At 33.3% G+C, this 15,847-nt stretch overlaps 1 protein-coding gene across 1 annotated transcript in view; it reads right to left on the minus strand.

Annotated features, from left to right (window-relative positions):
• The window catches only part of COG5 (component of oligomeric golgi complex 5), a 429,771-nt gene that overhangs the window by 203,021 nt on the left and 210,903 nt on the right, over positions 1-15,847 (minus strand). The window contains exon 8 of the mRNA XM_077164569.1: positions 9,487-9,652. Coding sequence (XP_077020684.1) covers positions 9,487-9,652 — 166 coding nt within the window. The remainder of the gene's footprint in view (positions 1-9,486; positions 9,653-15,847) is intronic.

The following is a 15,847-nucleotide window of genomic DNA, read 5'->3' on the forward strand; positions in this document are numbered from 1 at the left end:
ATATACATGCTGGGAAATGAAGTTCCTTCTTTAAAAAATAATTCCTTATGAGTGTTTATAAAGCAGAAGCTTAACCTTTTGTGTTTAAAAAAGAAATGGAAATAAGAACATGCAAAGACCTATATATATCACCAGGAAGGCCATTACAGAAATTAATGAAAATAGTTTCCTAAAAGGAAGGTAATGGTACAAGATGAAAGGAATAAGTTTGCAAGAAGTGAGACTTTATGTACTTTGGTACATACCTTTTTATATAGTTTTGACTCAACCATACAAATATTTTACATATTCTAAAAATTAAATTTAAAACTATAAAAAAAGCAAACATTAAAAATGAATACAAGAAAATACAAAAACAAATGAAACAAACTGCATATCAAATTGATACTATAACAGTAGGGGGAACAATTAATTTAAGCAATTTTTAATTGTAGAATCCGGCCTATATATCTTTAGTGAGACATATTTTATGGAAAAACAGGAACTGCAAAGAAATAATGAATTTAAATGAATTTGTTACTGAAAGTGGTGCTGTGTAGTGATTCTGAAACTAGTTTAGCTTTATTGTAGAACAGAGAAAATGAAAGCTTTCACTGTAAAGAGAAAAAGATACAATTATGTAATAGAAATTTTATTTCCCAACTCTATTCACTGAAAAGGCAAAGAGAAAAAGGCTCTTCAATGGAAACAAGCACTCCTAGTGCCCATAATTTGATTTCTTATCACCATTCCTCAATAAAAGAAATCAGGACTCTTTGGATAAAAGGGTGATTCCAGATCTGGAACAGTAAAAATACAAGGTGAACTTGAAACAATATACTGCACCAGAGAACAAAGAAGTATTCAGGGACAAACAGAAATGTGTCAAAATCATACAAGAGCTCACTAAAAGGTAACAACAAATGTGGCATGATTTGGTCACCCCAAATAATACTGGTGGTAATGGATTATTCAGTATTTATTTTAAAAAGACTTTATGAGTTCATAACAACACTCACATTTTTAAAAAGACTGGAAATTTCTTTTTACAGAAGAATGCCAGATAATAAATGCAGAATTAAGGACAGAATTAGAAAATTACGATTTTTCAACCTCCAGCATAATAATTATTTGAGGGAAAGACTATAATGGTGTTATCATGGTCAGGTTCATGCATCAACTTGGCCAAGTGGTGGTACCTGTTTGTCTGCTTGGGCAAGTGCTGGCCTGTCTGTTGCAATGAAGACATTTCATAGAATTAAATCATGATCACATCAGCTGCATCCACAGCTGATTTCATTTGTAATCAGACAAAGGGAGTGTCTTCTGCAATGAGTGATGCTTAATCGAATCACTGGAAGCCTTTTAAGGAAGATTCAGAAGAGACAGGCTCTCTTCCTGCTTTGGCTGGCAAGCCTCTACTGTGGAGTTCATCCAGACCCTCCATCAGAATCATTGGCTTCACAGCCTGCCCTGAGGATTCTGGACTGCATTCCCACAGTCACATGAGACACTTTTATAAATTTTATATTTGCGAGTGTTCCCTGTTGATTCTGTTTCTCTAGAGAACCCTAACTAATACAGGGGTGTTAAATAGTAAGGGAAATGCTATTGGGGAATACAATATTCTATGCTGTCTCAAGGAATGCACCAAAAAATATTTAACCAATTACAAAAAAAGTACTTCACAAGGAGAGTTCTGGTATGTACTACCTTAACCAAGTAATCTAATTTAGCATCAGCAAAAATTAACAAACTGTCATAATTTTGGTGCTTCCTGATATGTTTAATAGAAAATACATATCACCATCACCTTCTTCATGATGAAACAGTCAGATAAATCCAGACAAATTCCGATAGTGTGACTCTGCAACACGTTAACACCATGAAAGAAAAAAAAATTAAAAAGGAAAGGGGGCCGTTTTTGAGTAAAGGAGATTGAAGTGAAAAGACAACCAACAGAAAAGCATGATCTTTGATTGTTTTCAATTGAGGGAAAAAATGAAAAATTTTGAACATGGATATAAATAATATTAATATATCAGTATTAAATTTCTTAATCATGAGAATGAGCAAGAATGCCTAGTATTTAGCAAACACACATGCACAAAGCTATCTGTAAGGGTCTGAAATATCATAATATAAAAAGGAGGCGTTTTAATCCTAAACTGAAAGGCATAAATTTCAACCTAAACCAAGTTTTATAAACCAGGTCTAGACAGTAGAAGAGTGCTTCAGTGACTACATAGTGCGTCTCTGCTTTTAAAGAGGGTAAGAATCAGGAAAACACAGGCATTCTGTGTTTGTAAGCTGCTTCATTCTGGTATTTCTACAATACTTTGTTTAGAAAAGAACTGGCATGTACCATTAGCAAAAAGATACCATCGTTTTATTAGTCTGTGTGCCAGACTGCTATGACAAATATCACATAATGGTTTGGCTTAAACAATGGGAATTTGTCTCACAGTTCTGGAGGCTAGTCAGTAGCATTCTGGTACTGGTGGCCAACAATCCTTGAGGTTTCTTGGCTTATCTCTGCCTCCTATCACCTGGCAACATCCTCTCCTTTTATGGTCTTGTGATTTACAGGTTCTCTTTATAAGGTCTCCAGTAATCCGGATTAAGACCAACCCTCTTTGGTTAGACCATACTTTAACTAAAAATAACATCTTCAAGAGATCTTATTTACAGTGGGTTCACACAACAGGAATATATACTAAGATTAAGAACATGTCTACCCTGGGGAACTTAATTCAGTTCTACAACAATCTGATAATAATCAAAAGTAAAGACAGCTAAAAGTATAGAGAGGTTGGCTTTAAAAATGTGAATAATTCCCTCAGTTAAAATCTTGGTCTAATTAATATTTTAAAATAATTGCATTGTTGTGCAAAGACTATTAAGGGAAGGCAAAAAGGGAATGCAGAGATAAATACTATACTAATTTGCAACTGTCTCATAAGTTATACAAGCAATGTAGGTAATGCCTTTGTGAAACTAAGAAATGTTAATCAAATTCCTGAAATACATAAGGAATGATTTTATTATAAAGTAGTATGGGACTGATCAGCAACTTACTCTTTTAAAGTAAACACAAGGAGATAGTATGTGTTTGGATTTAGTTTCAAGAAACTGAGGAACAGAACAAAGAGTGGTTCAACTATTTCTAGAAGTCTGATTTTTTCCCCCTTATACCAGGTACTTAAAATTTGGCCTTCCTAAGTTAAATTTATCTTGGTGAAGATACAAGCATGATAGAGGTGATGGTAGCTCATTCTTGGGATTGTAAAAAATAGTAGCATATTGTTGGTGAATTTGATTGAAAGTGATTTTGTTTAAAGTCATTAATGCAAATAAGTTCTTTCAAGAACCACTACAAATATAAAAAAAAAAAGAGAGGGATATATGGAAAATAACATAGCTATTGCAAACTATGGACTATAGGTAAAAGAAGTATTTTATCTTTCATCAACAGTAATAAATATACTACAGTGATACTATAAGTTAACAATGTGGGGGATAAGAGGAAGGAGAGGATTTGCATTTTATTATTTTATTCTTCTTATTTCTATTCTGGAGTAATAAAGCTCTAAAATGGATCACAGGGTCTATGTACAATTATGTGATTTAACTGTGAGTTAGTTATTGTATACTTTGGATGGTTTGTGTGATGTGTGAATATATCTCAATAAAAACATGATAGATATCATGAACTGACTGAACATAGAACAGCTATATAAGGGAATGGGAGGAAGAAGAATTGAAACAGTAAAACTGATGCCATTATCATTCACCTTTTAGAAACAAATAAAATGTATGGTATAATAAACTAAGTTTCACTAAAGTGATAAAAGAAACTAAATGTTCCTCAAAGAAATATTTGAGAGTGACTTCTAGTTATGACGGTAGAGCAAAGGCATTTCCCTACTCTTCCCCTGAAAATCAACAAAAATAAGAACAAATAAAAAGTTGTGAAAACAAGGAAACAGTTAAAACTCCAAATCTGAGATTATAAAGTCTGTGTGTCAAACTGCTGTAACTAAGTCAAATTGAAGAAGGCACCAGATAGGTGACATCTTTGACCATGAGAAGGAAATTAGTTGCTCTAAAATCAGTTATGAGAATTTATAAAGATTAGCCAATGATTATTTAATTAAAGGTGATATCTATAAACATGAATGGGCCAGCGAAGAAGCCAGTACAGTTCAAAGTACTGAGAATACCAGAAGAGGGAAAGCTGAAGGAGAAATCAAAATGAAATTATATAAACATTATATAAGAATTAACCCTCTGGCTTGGGGATTTTATTAAAGTTGATGTAAGGTAATGGAGGAAAGAAAAGCAGACAAAAGTTTCAAAACAGAAGTGGATTATCTGGCTTTACTGGGAGCCGAATTCTTGAATGGTCCAAAATTTGAGGGATGATGGGCTCCCAAGGGAAAAAGAAACAACAAACTGGTGAACAGTTTGTTCACCATAGTCACCAAAGCTGCAGACTACCCCAGGTCTCCTCTCGTACTTAGATCCACACTATTCTTCAACAAACAGCCAGAATCTTTCAAAGATGAATAATGATCTGAAACTAAGTAACACTGGACCAAACAAACACAATGGAGGGGATTGGAGGAGGAAAGTACCCTAGCATATGATAAATATAGGTCAACACAGGAGTTCCTCAAAGACACAAGAGAAAGGGTTACTCAAATATTTTTCCACCATCTGAAAGCAATCGTAGAAAACATCATTACTAGAAAAATATTAAAGAGATTGCAAACACATTAGAAACAACAAAAAATTATAGTGAACAAGGGTGAAAACAATCAAACATGAGAAATAGGCAACGAGAAATCATACAAAATGAGATAAAGTACAAAGATATAAAAATGATTATAGAGAAAACACTAGACATAGAAAACAAAGACCTGATTTATGCACAGAGTTCCTGAAAAGAAGAAATGGAACAGAAAAAACATTCAAGTGTACAATGGAAGAAAATTTTCCTATAAAAGGGGACATACTCTAATTCAGGAAAAAACTGACACAGAGCACTGAACTCCAACTTATATACTAGGGAAGTTCAAACCATTTGGACATCCTAGTAAAACCAAATTGGCAATAAGAAGGATAAGAATTTGATTACCTCAGGTTCTCTAAATAATGCCAAAACTCAGCAGTCAGTAGATATCTGATGTCAGATGGGAAATTCCATTTTCTGACCTCATCTTTCATATGGAGAAACTTGCCTTCTTTCCTTACCTCTTACTGATCCTTTCTAATGTGAAGAGTAATCACGTATCTGATTATTGAATTCAAATAAGAAACTGAACATGACCAATTCAGTCCTTTCTTTTCTTTTTTGTTGGAGCCTTACCTGCATAAAAGGTGAATTCTGGCTTACATTCTCTCAAACGGTTAAGTATAATGGGACAAGCTGAACTGGGGAATAAGCTTAATGATGAAGTGATGTATTAGGAAATCTATTTGGTAGCAAATCTAAGCTACACCCTCTAATCCAGCTTTTATCAATAATAAACCATTTTAATTATTATCTCTCCATCTCCTTTTTTTGTGTCTCAAACGTGTTCAAATTCAGTGAGGAAGAGAAACAGTTATTTATCCTAACAGTTCAATGGATATAAAAATCTAAAGGAAAAGGAAATACAAACAAGAATTTATATCCAGCCAAATTTTTCTTCAAGTATAAAAGTAAGAGACGCAATCAACTATGTAAGAACTGAGAGCACAGAACCTATGAGCTATGTTTGAAAAATCAACTGGATTATGAAATTCATCTAAGGAAGAGAAGGATATGGAAATGGAGTAATATTAAAAGAACCAGAGACAAGAATCAAACCATGTTAAAAGTAAGAAAACTGAAAACACTGATCATTCAAAAATAATAATATGATTAACGATAAGCAATGAGGAAAGGGGAGTGGGAAGAAATTTAAATGTGCTACTATTTGTTTTCCATTAAGTGGTAGAGGGCCAAAGATTTACTCTAACATTGAAATATATAGAATCACTTCAATTTCCTAATGTTTTTCATAATTGTTTGTTCATTTTTCTTAACTTTATAGGTACCTTTTAGTACCTAATATTTCTTGTGAAGAACTATTAATCTGAAATTCATTAAGTCCTTGGATTTCAAATAAATTTATTATTCTGTTGAATGAATATAAATTTTTGTGTGTGAAATAGCATATACTTTTAAAGCATGAATAAATTATAATGCTTAGGGCAGCAATGGGAGATAGAAAATATAAAAGAAAAAAGTGCAATGAAGTGATTAATATAAAAGCCAGGAAAATGGTTACCTATGGCAGGAGGGAGCAGTTATCACTGGAATAGAACACATAAAGGGGGCCTCTCAGGTCTGGGTGGTCTTCACCTTCTATGTTTCACTTATGTTTTCTGTATCTCACTTTTAGTTTACAATAATGGGACTTTTTAAGGCATATATCTTAAATTTCTATTTTTGCCCATCTATCTAAGTATCCACCCACTTATCCTTCTATCATTTCTAATGTACAGAAAAATCTATGGATTAAAGTTTGCAGTGTGCTAATTACAGTAACCAAATGACTACCTCTGAGCATTTCATTTTGTTTACTTTCCTCCTCCTCTTCTTCCACCACCACCGCCGCCACCACAACCACCAACATTCTCTTTAATTGTTTGACTTTCTTTTTATAATATTTAACTTTTAAGGTTAAATATTTCAGGCATACCAAAAAGCATACAGAATAATATAATGAATACCAACTACCAAGTTTAAGAAATATAATATCAAAATAAAGTGAAGCTCCCTATATAAATAACCTGGTCTCATTTCCCTCCCTCTTTCCTTAGAGTAATGCTATCTTGAATTTGGGGATTATCATTCCAATGCATGTATTTATACATTTATCACATATGTGCACATGCAAAATAATATAAAGTTTGTATGTTTCTAAGCTTTATGTAATATCATACTGTATGCATTTTTTCTCTAAAACTTTCCTTTTCATGTAATGTTTTTGAGAATTACCTGTTTTGGTAAATGTACTTATTTAAATGCTATGTAATAGTCTGCTTAATAAATAAACTAGCTTATAATATCTTCTACTGAAGAAAAGATTGTTTTCACTTTTTCACTATTATAAACAATAATAAGAATTTCTGTACAAACATGCCAGTGTTTCTCTAAATTTTGATAAGAAAAAGTATAAAATCATAAGGTTTACAAACTGAGTATAGTGGTTGAACCAATTTATTCCCCTACCATTAATGTACAAATTTCTGTTCTTATCTAAGACTTAGTACTGTCTTAGATTTTGCCAATCTGATGACTGAAAATAGCATCTTATTTAATTTGTATTTTTAGTTCATTCTCCGGAAAGAAGTTGAACATCTTCTCACATATTTATTGAATATGCTCTCTGTGCCTGTTCATATTCTTTATCCTTTTTTTTTTGTATGTTGTATGGTGGGGGCCACATTTCATTTTTTTTCCATATAAGTATCCTGCTATTACAGCACTATTCGTTGAATTTTTGTTTGTTGGTTGGTTTTGTTTTGGGGAAATGCACAGGTCGGGAATCAAATCCGGGTCTCTGCATGGCAGGTGAGAATTCTACCACTGAACTATCCTTGCACCCGCTTCTTTAACCATTTTATATATCGGAGTTATATTTTTCTTACTGGATCACTGGCTTTCTTTTATACATCCTAGGCAACATTTTTCCCTTAAAATTGTCTTAATGTTATAATATCTTCAAAGTTTTGAAACAACCTTGAAATTATGAAAAGTTTTTTCCTGAACCATTTGAAAATGAGTGACTGACATTTTGCCTAACACACCTGAATACTTTAATGTGTACTACCAACAAACAAGGACATTGTACTACATAATCTTAATATAACCACCTTGATTAAGAAATTAACATCAGTATTCCATGTAGCACTAAAAAGATTAAAACGATCACTATTTTTTTAAAAGGTAAAAAAAAAATTGATGCTTAAGGCTGCTACATTAAATTAAAGTATCCATTTCTCAACAGACGATAATGAGGCTTTTCCCACATACTCCTGATAATGCAAGAGGACGTGAGATTAAACTGCTCCTGGAAATTTAAACATCAGATTAAATTAAACATTAGATTAAACTTTCTGAAAATAATTGCTGGGAAAGGCTGAGTGAAATATCTTTGGCAATTTCTTTTAAAAGCTCTCCTTCTGGAATAATCTTAACATAGACCAGTATTAAAGACTAGGGCTTACCCTTAAAGATTCCTTTAAAATCTAAGATCCTCTCATCTCCTTTTATTTAGTGAAACTTATTTATGAGTTACATATATTTAATCTTCTTTAAGATAGTGATCACATACCAAATATAAAAATACCAATAAATGACTGAACATTTTTTTTTAGTATTAATCATGTCCCCAAAATTGTGCTATTAATTCTACATGGGCTGTTTCAATTATTCTTTAGGATAGATTATGAAGATGAGAAGATTGCAATGCCTTCAAAAGAAAAGTGGGAAATGAAAAACTGGAAACAGTTAAGTACAGACAACATTGTGGTAAGTTTTTCCATACAATGAAGAATTAAAACAAAGTGGTGGAACTGAATAAAAAAAAGGAGTTAAGATAGATTTGTTTGATTGTTTTTTAACAGAGGATACAATAGCATTATTTTATGTGATGGGAAAGTAACAATAAAGAAGGAAAACTTGACGATGTGACAAAGAGAGGAGATGAAGCAATAGGAATTAGTGCAAAATGGTGTAGGTGGTCTTTGGTAGGAGCAAGCACAGTTCACCCATGTTAACAGGAGGGAAAAATATAGGAGAGGAACATCAGAGACAAAGTTGCAGCAAGTCAAAGTTGTACATAATTCGTATTTTTTTTTCCCTATGTATGGAGAAGTGTGTAGCAGATATGCATGTGAGCAGCAGGTATGTCTTGAGAGTAAAAGAGTTGTAGACTGCTACTCCAGGATTACTTCTCTCCTCCTTGAATCTACCTTTTCTTTGTCATTTCCTTCCAAGTTTGCTATAGTAATAAAATTCTCAAAGGTTTTACAAACTTCCCTCTCTACAGTTAGCCATTTACTGGTCCCAAATACCAGAGCTATTTTCAGTAAAGGTCCAGAAAGCTAACATAGAGATTGCATTTACTTAAAAAAAATATTTTCTTTCTCAGTAGGAAGTCCATGTGAGGAATTAGGATAATGATTTACTATATTCACTTTCTTCTTCTTGCATCTGTCCTCTCAACTAAATGATGTTACAGTTTATAGATTTTTGCCTCATAGTTCTGAATATACCAATTGGCAAGTTCAACTGACTGATTAAATAAAAAAGTTATAAATAAATTCTGAAACATAATTTTTTCCTCATTTTCTGTCTACTAAAAAAAATGACTCATTAGATTGCTTTGAAACATGAGTGCTTCACATATTATTCAAAGGACTTCTCAGTTAAAAATAAATAAAAAAGCCAAATATAAATCACATTCTTACCTCTCACAGCTGACTGGGAAGGCTGAGTCAAAACTTTGATGTCTAATGCACTGTTGATATTTTCTTTTAAAGTAGCACAATATCCATCCAGAACACTGATAACAGTATCCTTCAAAGTTCCAAGATTATGGAACACCAGAAGAGCTGTTCCAACTTGGGTTGGATTCTAAGAAAAGATGGGAGAAGGCAACAGATATAAACAGGAAAACAAACAAAAGTAATATAAGTTTTTAATTTTAAGTGGTGATCAAGCAATTGGTACCATATTTTTAAATAATCAAAGAGTAGAATAAAAATAAAGACAATGAATTATGAGTGGACATTATTTTTTAATCATTATTTCATAAAAGACAATGTTAGATACTATGTATATTCTGTACTTCTCCCTTTCCTTTTTTCTCCTCTTTTAAAGGATAATAGCAAGTTTATAAGTTTATTGTATAACATGAGAATTTATTTCAAGTTTACTACCAATCCCAATAAAGAGAGCAATGATGGAGCGCACACCCACCTTACCTTTGTTTAGAGACTAAATAAATAAATTCTACAGAGCTGACTGAGGACTGAGCCATGTACACTATCACTATTCTTTATATTTCATTCATTCATTTTAAATATAAATATTTATAGAGTGCTTACTATGTGGCCCTTATAGTTCAAGCTGCTAGAAATAGAATAGAGTACAAAACCAACTAAGATCCTGATTTCACAGAATTTATATTTAGTGATAGATGTACAAAAATAAATATAACAGAATATCAGATAATGGTAAGTGCTATAAAAAAATGAAGCAGTGGGGGGTGCGAGACTAGTTCAGTGATAGAATCTCGCCTGCCATGCAGAAGACCCAGGTTCAATTCCTGTGCTAGTATGAAATGATTTATGTACCCTAGAAAAGCCATGTTTTGATCCTAATCCCATTTTGTTAAGGCAGCCATTTCTTCAAGTCCCTATTCAGTATTTTGTATGTTTGAAACTGTAATTGGATCATCTCCCTGGAGATGTGATTTAATCAAGAGTGGTTGTTAAACTGGATTAGGTAGAGGCATGTTTCCACCCATTTGGGTGGGTCTTGATTAGTTTCTGAAGTCCTATAAAAGAGGAAACATTTTGGAGAATGGGAGATTCAGAGACAGCCAGAGAAGAACGAATAAGCCACAAGAAACAGAGAGTCCACAAACCATGACCTTTGGAGATGAAGAAGGAAAACGCCTCCTGGGCAGCTTCACAAAACAGGAAACCAGGAGAGAAAGCTAGCAGATGATGCCTTGCTTGCCATGTGCCCTTCCAGCTGAGACAGAAACTGTGACTGTGTTCACCATGTGCCTTCTCATTTGAGAGAGAAACGCTGAACTTCATCAGAGTTCTTGAACCAAGATATCTTTGCCTGGATGCCTCTGATCAGACATTACTATAGACTTATTGTAATGGGACATTTTCTCAGCCTTAGAACTATAAATTAGCAATTTATTAAATTCCCCTTTTAAAAGCCATTCTGTTTCTGGTATATTGCATTCCAGCAGCTAGAAAACTAGAACAATTCCTGACCCATGCACTTCCCTAACAAGCAAACAAAGAAACCAACAAAAACAAACAAAAAATTCAACAAATGATGCTGCAATAATGCGATATTCACATGGAAAAAGAATGAAATGTGACTCTGCCATATAGCAATCAAAAAAAAAAAAAAGCAACAGTGGATAAGTATAGAGAGAGGGGGAAATTATTATAAAAGAGAAGTCAGAGAATGCATCTCTGAAATTATATTTGAACAAAAAACTGAATTTTTGTTCAAATTTTGAGGTGAGGAAGGGAGTCAAAGGAGTATATGGGGAAATACAGATCTGAACAGAGGAATCATCAGAAGCACTGAAGTAGAAACATGCTTGGTATGCTAGTGAAACAACAAGAAGGTTATGGTTGTGGCTGCAGTAGACTGACCAAACAGAGAGAGGTAGGCGATGACATCACAGAGATAAGAATAGAAATACTGTCTATAAATTTGTCACTCAGCTTAACTGAACACCATAAGTACATGGAACCTTGAGTAGGGCATGAGATTTTGTAGGTTTGGCCAGAGTGATGCCTCGATAAATTCCAGAAGGATTTGAACAGTGAATAAAAAAGTATTTGCAACGTCCCCATGGGGGAATGGTGAGAAGGGGGAAATTCAACTTCCCCAAGCGGAGAATTCATGATTATCTCACAAGCAGTGGGGACAACCAAAGAAATAGACTGAGCCCCCAATCTTGGAGTTTGTTCATATAAAATTAACCCCACAAAGGATAGTCTGAGTCTACTTAAAATTAGGCCTAAGAGTCACCCCCAAGAGAACCTCTTTTGTTGCTCAGATGTGGCCTCTCTCTCTCAGCCAACATGACAAGCAAACCCACTGCCTTTCGCCTCTTTACATGGGACATGACTCCCAGGGGTGTGGACTTTCCTGGCAACGTGGGACAGAAATGCTAGAATGAGCTGGGACTCAGCACCAAGAGACTGAGAAAACCTTCTCGACCAGATGGGGAAAGAGAGAAATGAGACAAAATAAAGCGTCAATGGCTGAGAGATTTCAAACATTTGAGAGGTTGTTCTTATACATTAAATAGATATCACCTTTTTAGTTCAGGCATATAGAGAGGCTGGAGGGAACCGCCTGAAAACGCAAAGCTGTATTCTAGTAGCTATGTTTCTTAAAGGTGATTGTATAATGATATAGTTTTCACAGTGTGACTGTGTGATTGTGAAAACCTTGCATCTGATGCTTCTTTTATCTATCTTATAGACAGATGAGTAAAACATATGGATTAAAAATAAATAACTAATACGGGGAACAAATGTTAAAACAAATTTGGTAGATTGAAATGCTAGTGATCAATGAAAGGGAGGGTAAGGGGTATGGTATATATGAATTCTTTTCTGTTTTCCTTCTATATCTTTTTCTGAATTGATTCAAATGTTCTAAGAAATGATCATGATGATGAATATACAACTATGTGATGAAAAAAGAATGTTCATATTACATGTTGATTGGTTTTATTAATAAAAATTGAAAAAAAAGAAAATTGTCACTCAGCGAGTGACTGACTTATCTAGTTGGAAACTAATACACCAACATTTATTTCCAGGCCCAAACAGCTGAAAGTCAAGGTTAAAAAGTTAAATTATTTCATTAATTTACTTTATAGATTAAGTTTATAAAATAAGACAAAAGGTTACTTCTGAAATCTGTTACTGTTACTTTAAAAGGATACCACCCACACACACAAAGAGGTAAAAAAGAATCTGCTTAAAAAAAAATAGGGAACATGGTTGGTGTATAATGATACCCCTCTGAGAATTATGATGTTTCTTTACTCCACAAAACTTGAATACAAACATATACTTAAAAATTGTATTTATTGCCTTTACTATCTTCAAAGGATCTAAAAAGCATAGTTGCTCTACACATGATATAGTTCCTATGCTATCTACATCACAAGATCTGAGTAAATTAATTTTAAAACATTTTAACTTATATTTAACTTACAGAATCTAGCTAAAATGGAACAGTTTTCATAAATGCTCACTCCAAAAATCAGTGTCTTTCAAAAATTTTTAAAATCAGAAATGTATGTAAATTATTAAAGAAGCATTTATTATACATGTGTAATGATTATAATTTACATTAATTACAATGATTATAAGGTAATTTTAAGCTTCCTAACTAACATCATGTTTTTTTCAATTAATGTCAATTATTCACATTCACAGCTTCATATAAATGTATCATTTGTTACTAGGGAAACTATAAAATAATGATTTTTTAAAATAAGATTTTAAAGTAACAGATACAGAGGAGTATGCAAATTAGGTAAGCACAGATATATAGATTATCACAAAGTGAACACACATACATAACTACGACCTAAATCAAGAAATGGGGTAACATCAACATTCTTGATTCTTGTTTGGATCTTGTAATTGCACCTCTCTAAATATCATTATCATAACTTCTGGCACCACACAGTAGTTCTGACTTCTTGAATTTTACACAAGAGGAATCATAAGGAAGTATTCTTTTGTGTCTGGATCCTTTTGCTCAACATCTTGTTTAAGATTTACCTTAGTTTATTTATCCATTCTACTGTTGATATACACTGGAGTTGTTTCCACTTTTTAGCTATTATAAATAGTGCTGCCATAAGCATTCTACTACATGACTTTTAGTAAACATATATAGATACATATTTCTGCTAGAGAAAGAGAAGAATTGTAGAATCATGAACATCTATATTCTTCATCTTTGTAGATACTCTCAGTTTTCTGAAGTCGTACAAATTCCTACCCTCACCAGCAACATTATGAGAGATGTGGGTGCTCAACATTCTTGTCAACATTTATAACTATCAGTTTCTTTAATTTTAGTTATTATTTTGAGTGAACACTGTGGTTTTAATTGCATTTCCATGATGGCTATGGAAGTTACCCCTCCTGTATGTTAATCACCCAATTGGTTATCTTCTTTTGTAAAGTGTCTATTCACTTTTTTCCTCATTTTTCTAGTTGACTATTGCATATTTTTCTAATAGGAATTGTTTATATATTTATGTTATCAATATGATAGTTATACATATATTGCAAATATGTTCTCCCAACTCTCTTAATGAAGTCTTTTAATGCAGAAAATGTCCTAATTTGAATATAGTGCATCTTATCAATCTTATTCTCTATGGCAGAATTTTTTTTTATTAATTAATAAAAAATTAACTATCACAACATTTAGAAATCATTCCATTCTACATATGCAATCAGTAATTCTTAATATCATCACATAGATGTGCGATCATCATTTCTTGGTACATTTTCATCGATTTAGGAAAAGAACTAGTAAAATAACAGAAAAAGATATAGAATGATAATATACAGAAAAAAATAAAATAATGAAAATAAAAAATATAAAAATATAAAAAAAGGAAAAAAACAAAAAACACAAACAAACAAAAAAAACTATAGCTCAGGTGCAGCTTCATTCAGTGTTTTAACATAATTACATTACAATTAGATAGTATTGTGCTGTCCATTTTTGAGTTTTTGTATCTAGTCCTGTTGCACAGTCTGTAACCCTTCAGCTCCAATTACCCATTGTCCTACCCTGTTTCTAACTCCTGATGGTCTCTGTTACCAACGACATATTCCAAGTTTATTCTCTAATGTTGGTTCACATCAGTGGGACCATACAGTATTTGTCCTTTAGTTTTTGGCTAGTCTCACTCAGCATAATGTTCTCTAGGTTCATCCATGTTATTACATGCTTCATAAGTTTATCCTGTCTTAAAGCTGCATAATATTCCATCGTATGTATATACCACAGTTTGTTTAGCCACTCGTCTGTTGATGGACATTTTGGCTGTTTCCATCTCTTTGCAATTGTAAATAATGCTGCTATAAACATTGGTGTGCAAATGTCCATTTGTGTCTTTGCCCTTAAGTCCTTTGAGTAGATACCTAGCAATGGTATTGCTGGGTCATATGGCAATTCTATATTCAGCTTTTTGAGGAACCGCCAAACTGCCTTCCACAGTGGTTGCACCATTTGACATTCCCACCAACAGTGGATAAGTGTGCCTCTTTCTCCGCATCCTCTCCAGCACTTGTCATTTTTTGTTTTGTTGATAATGGTCATTCTGGTGGGTGTGAGATGATATCTCATTGTGGTTTTGATTTGCATTTTTCTAATGGCCAGGGACATTGAGCATCTCTTCATGTGCCTTTTGGCCATTTGTATTTCCTCTTCTGAGAGGTGTCTGTTCAAGTCTTTTTCCCATTTTGTAATTCGGCTGGCTGTCTTTCTGTTGTTGAGTTGAACAATCTCTTTATAAATTCTGGATACTAGACCTTTATCCGATATGTCGTTTCCAAATATTGTCTCCCATTGTGAAGGCTGTCTTTCTACTTTCTTGATGAAGTTCTTTGATGCACAAAAGTGTTTAATTTTGAGGAGCTCCCATTTATTTCTTTCTTTCTTCAGTGCTCTTGCTTTAGGTTTAAGGTCCATAAAACCTCCAATTGTAAGTTTCATAAGATATCTCCCTATATTTTCCTCTAACTGTTTTATGGTCTTAGACCTAATGTTTAGATCTTTGATTCATTTTGAGTTAACTTTTGTATAGGGTGTGAGATACGGGTCCTCTTTCATTCTTTTGCATATGGATATCCAGTTCTCTAGGCACCATTTATTGAAGAGACTGTTCTGTCCCAGGTGAGTTGGCTTGACTGCCTTATCAACGACCAAATGTCCATAGATGAGAGGGTCTATACCTGAGCACTCTATTCGATTCCATTGGTCGATATGTCTATCTTTATGCCAATACCATGCTGTTTT

This window comes from Tamandua tetradactyla, chromosome 1 (genome assembly GCF_023851605.1).
Source record: "Tamandua tetradactyla isolate mTamTet1 chromosome 1, mTamTet1.pri, whole genome shotgun sequence".
Lineage (NCBI taxonomy): Eukaryota > Metazoa > Chordata > Mammalia > Pilosa > Myrmecophagidae > Tamandua > Tamandua tetradactyla.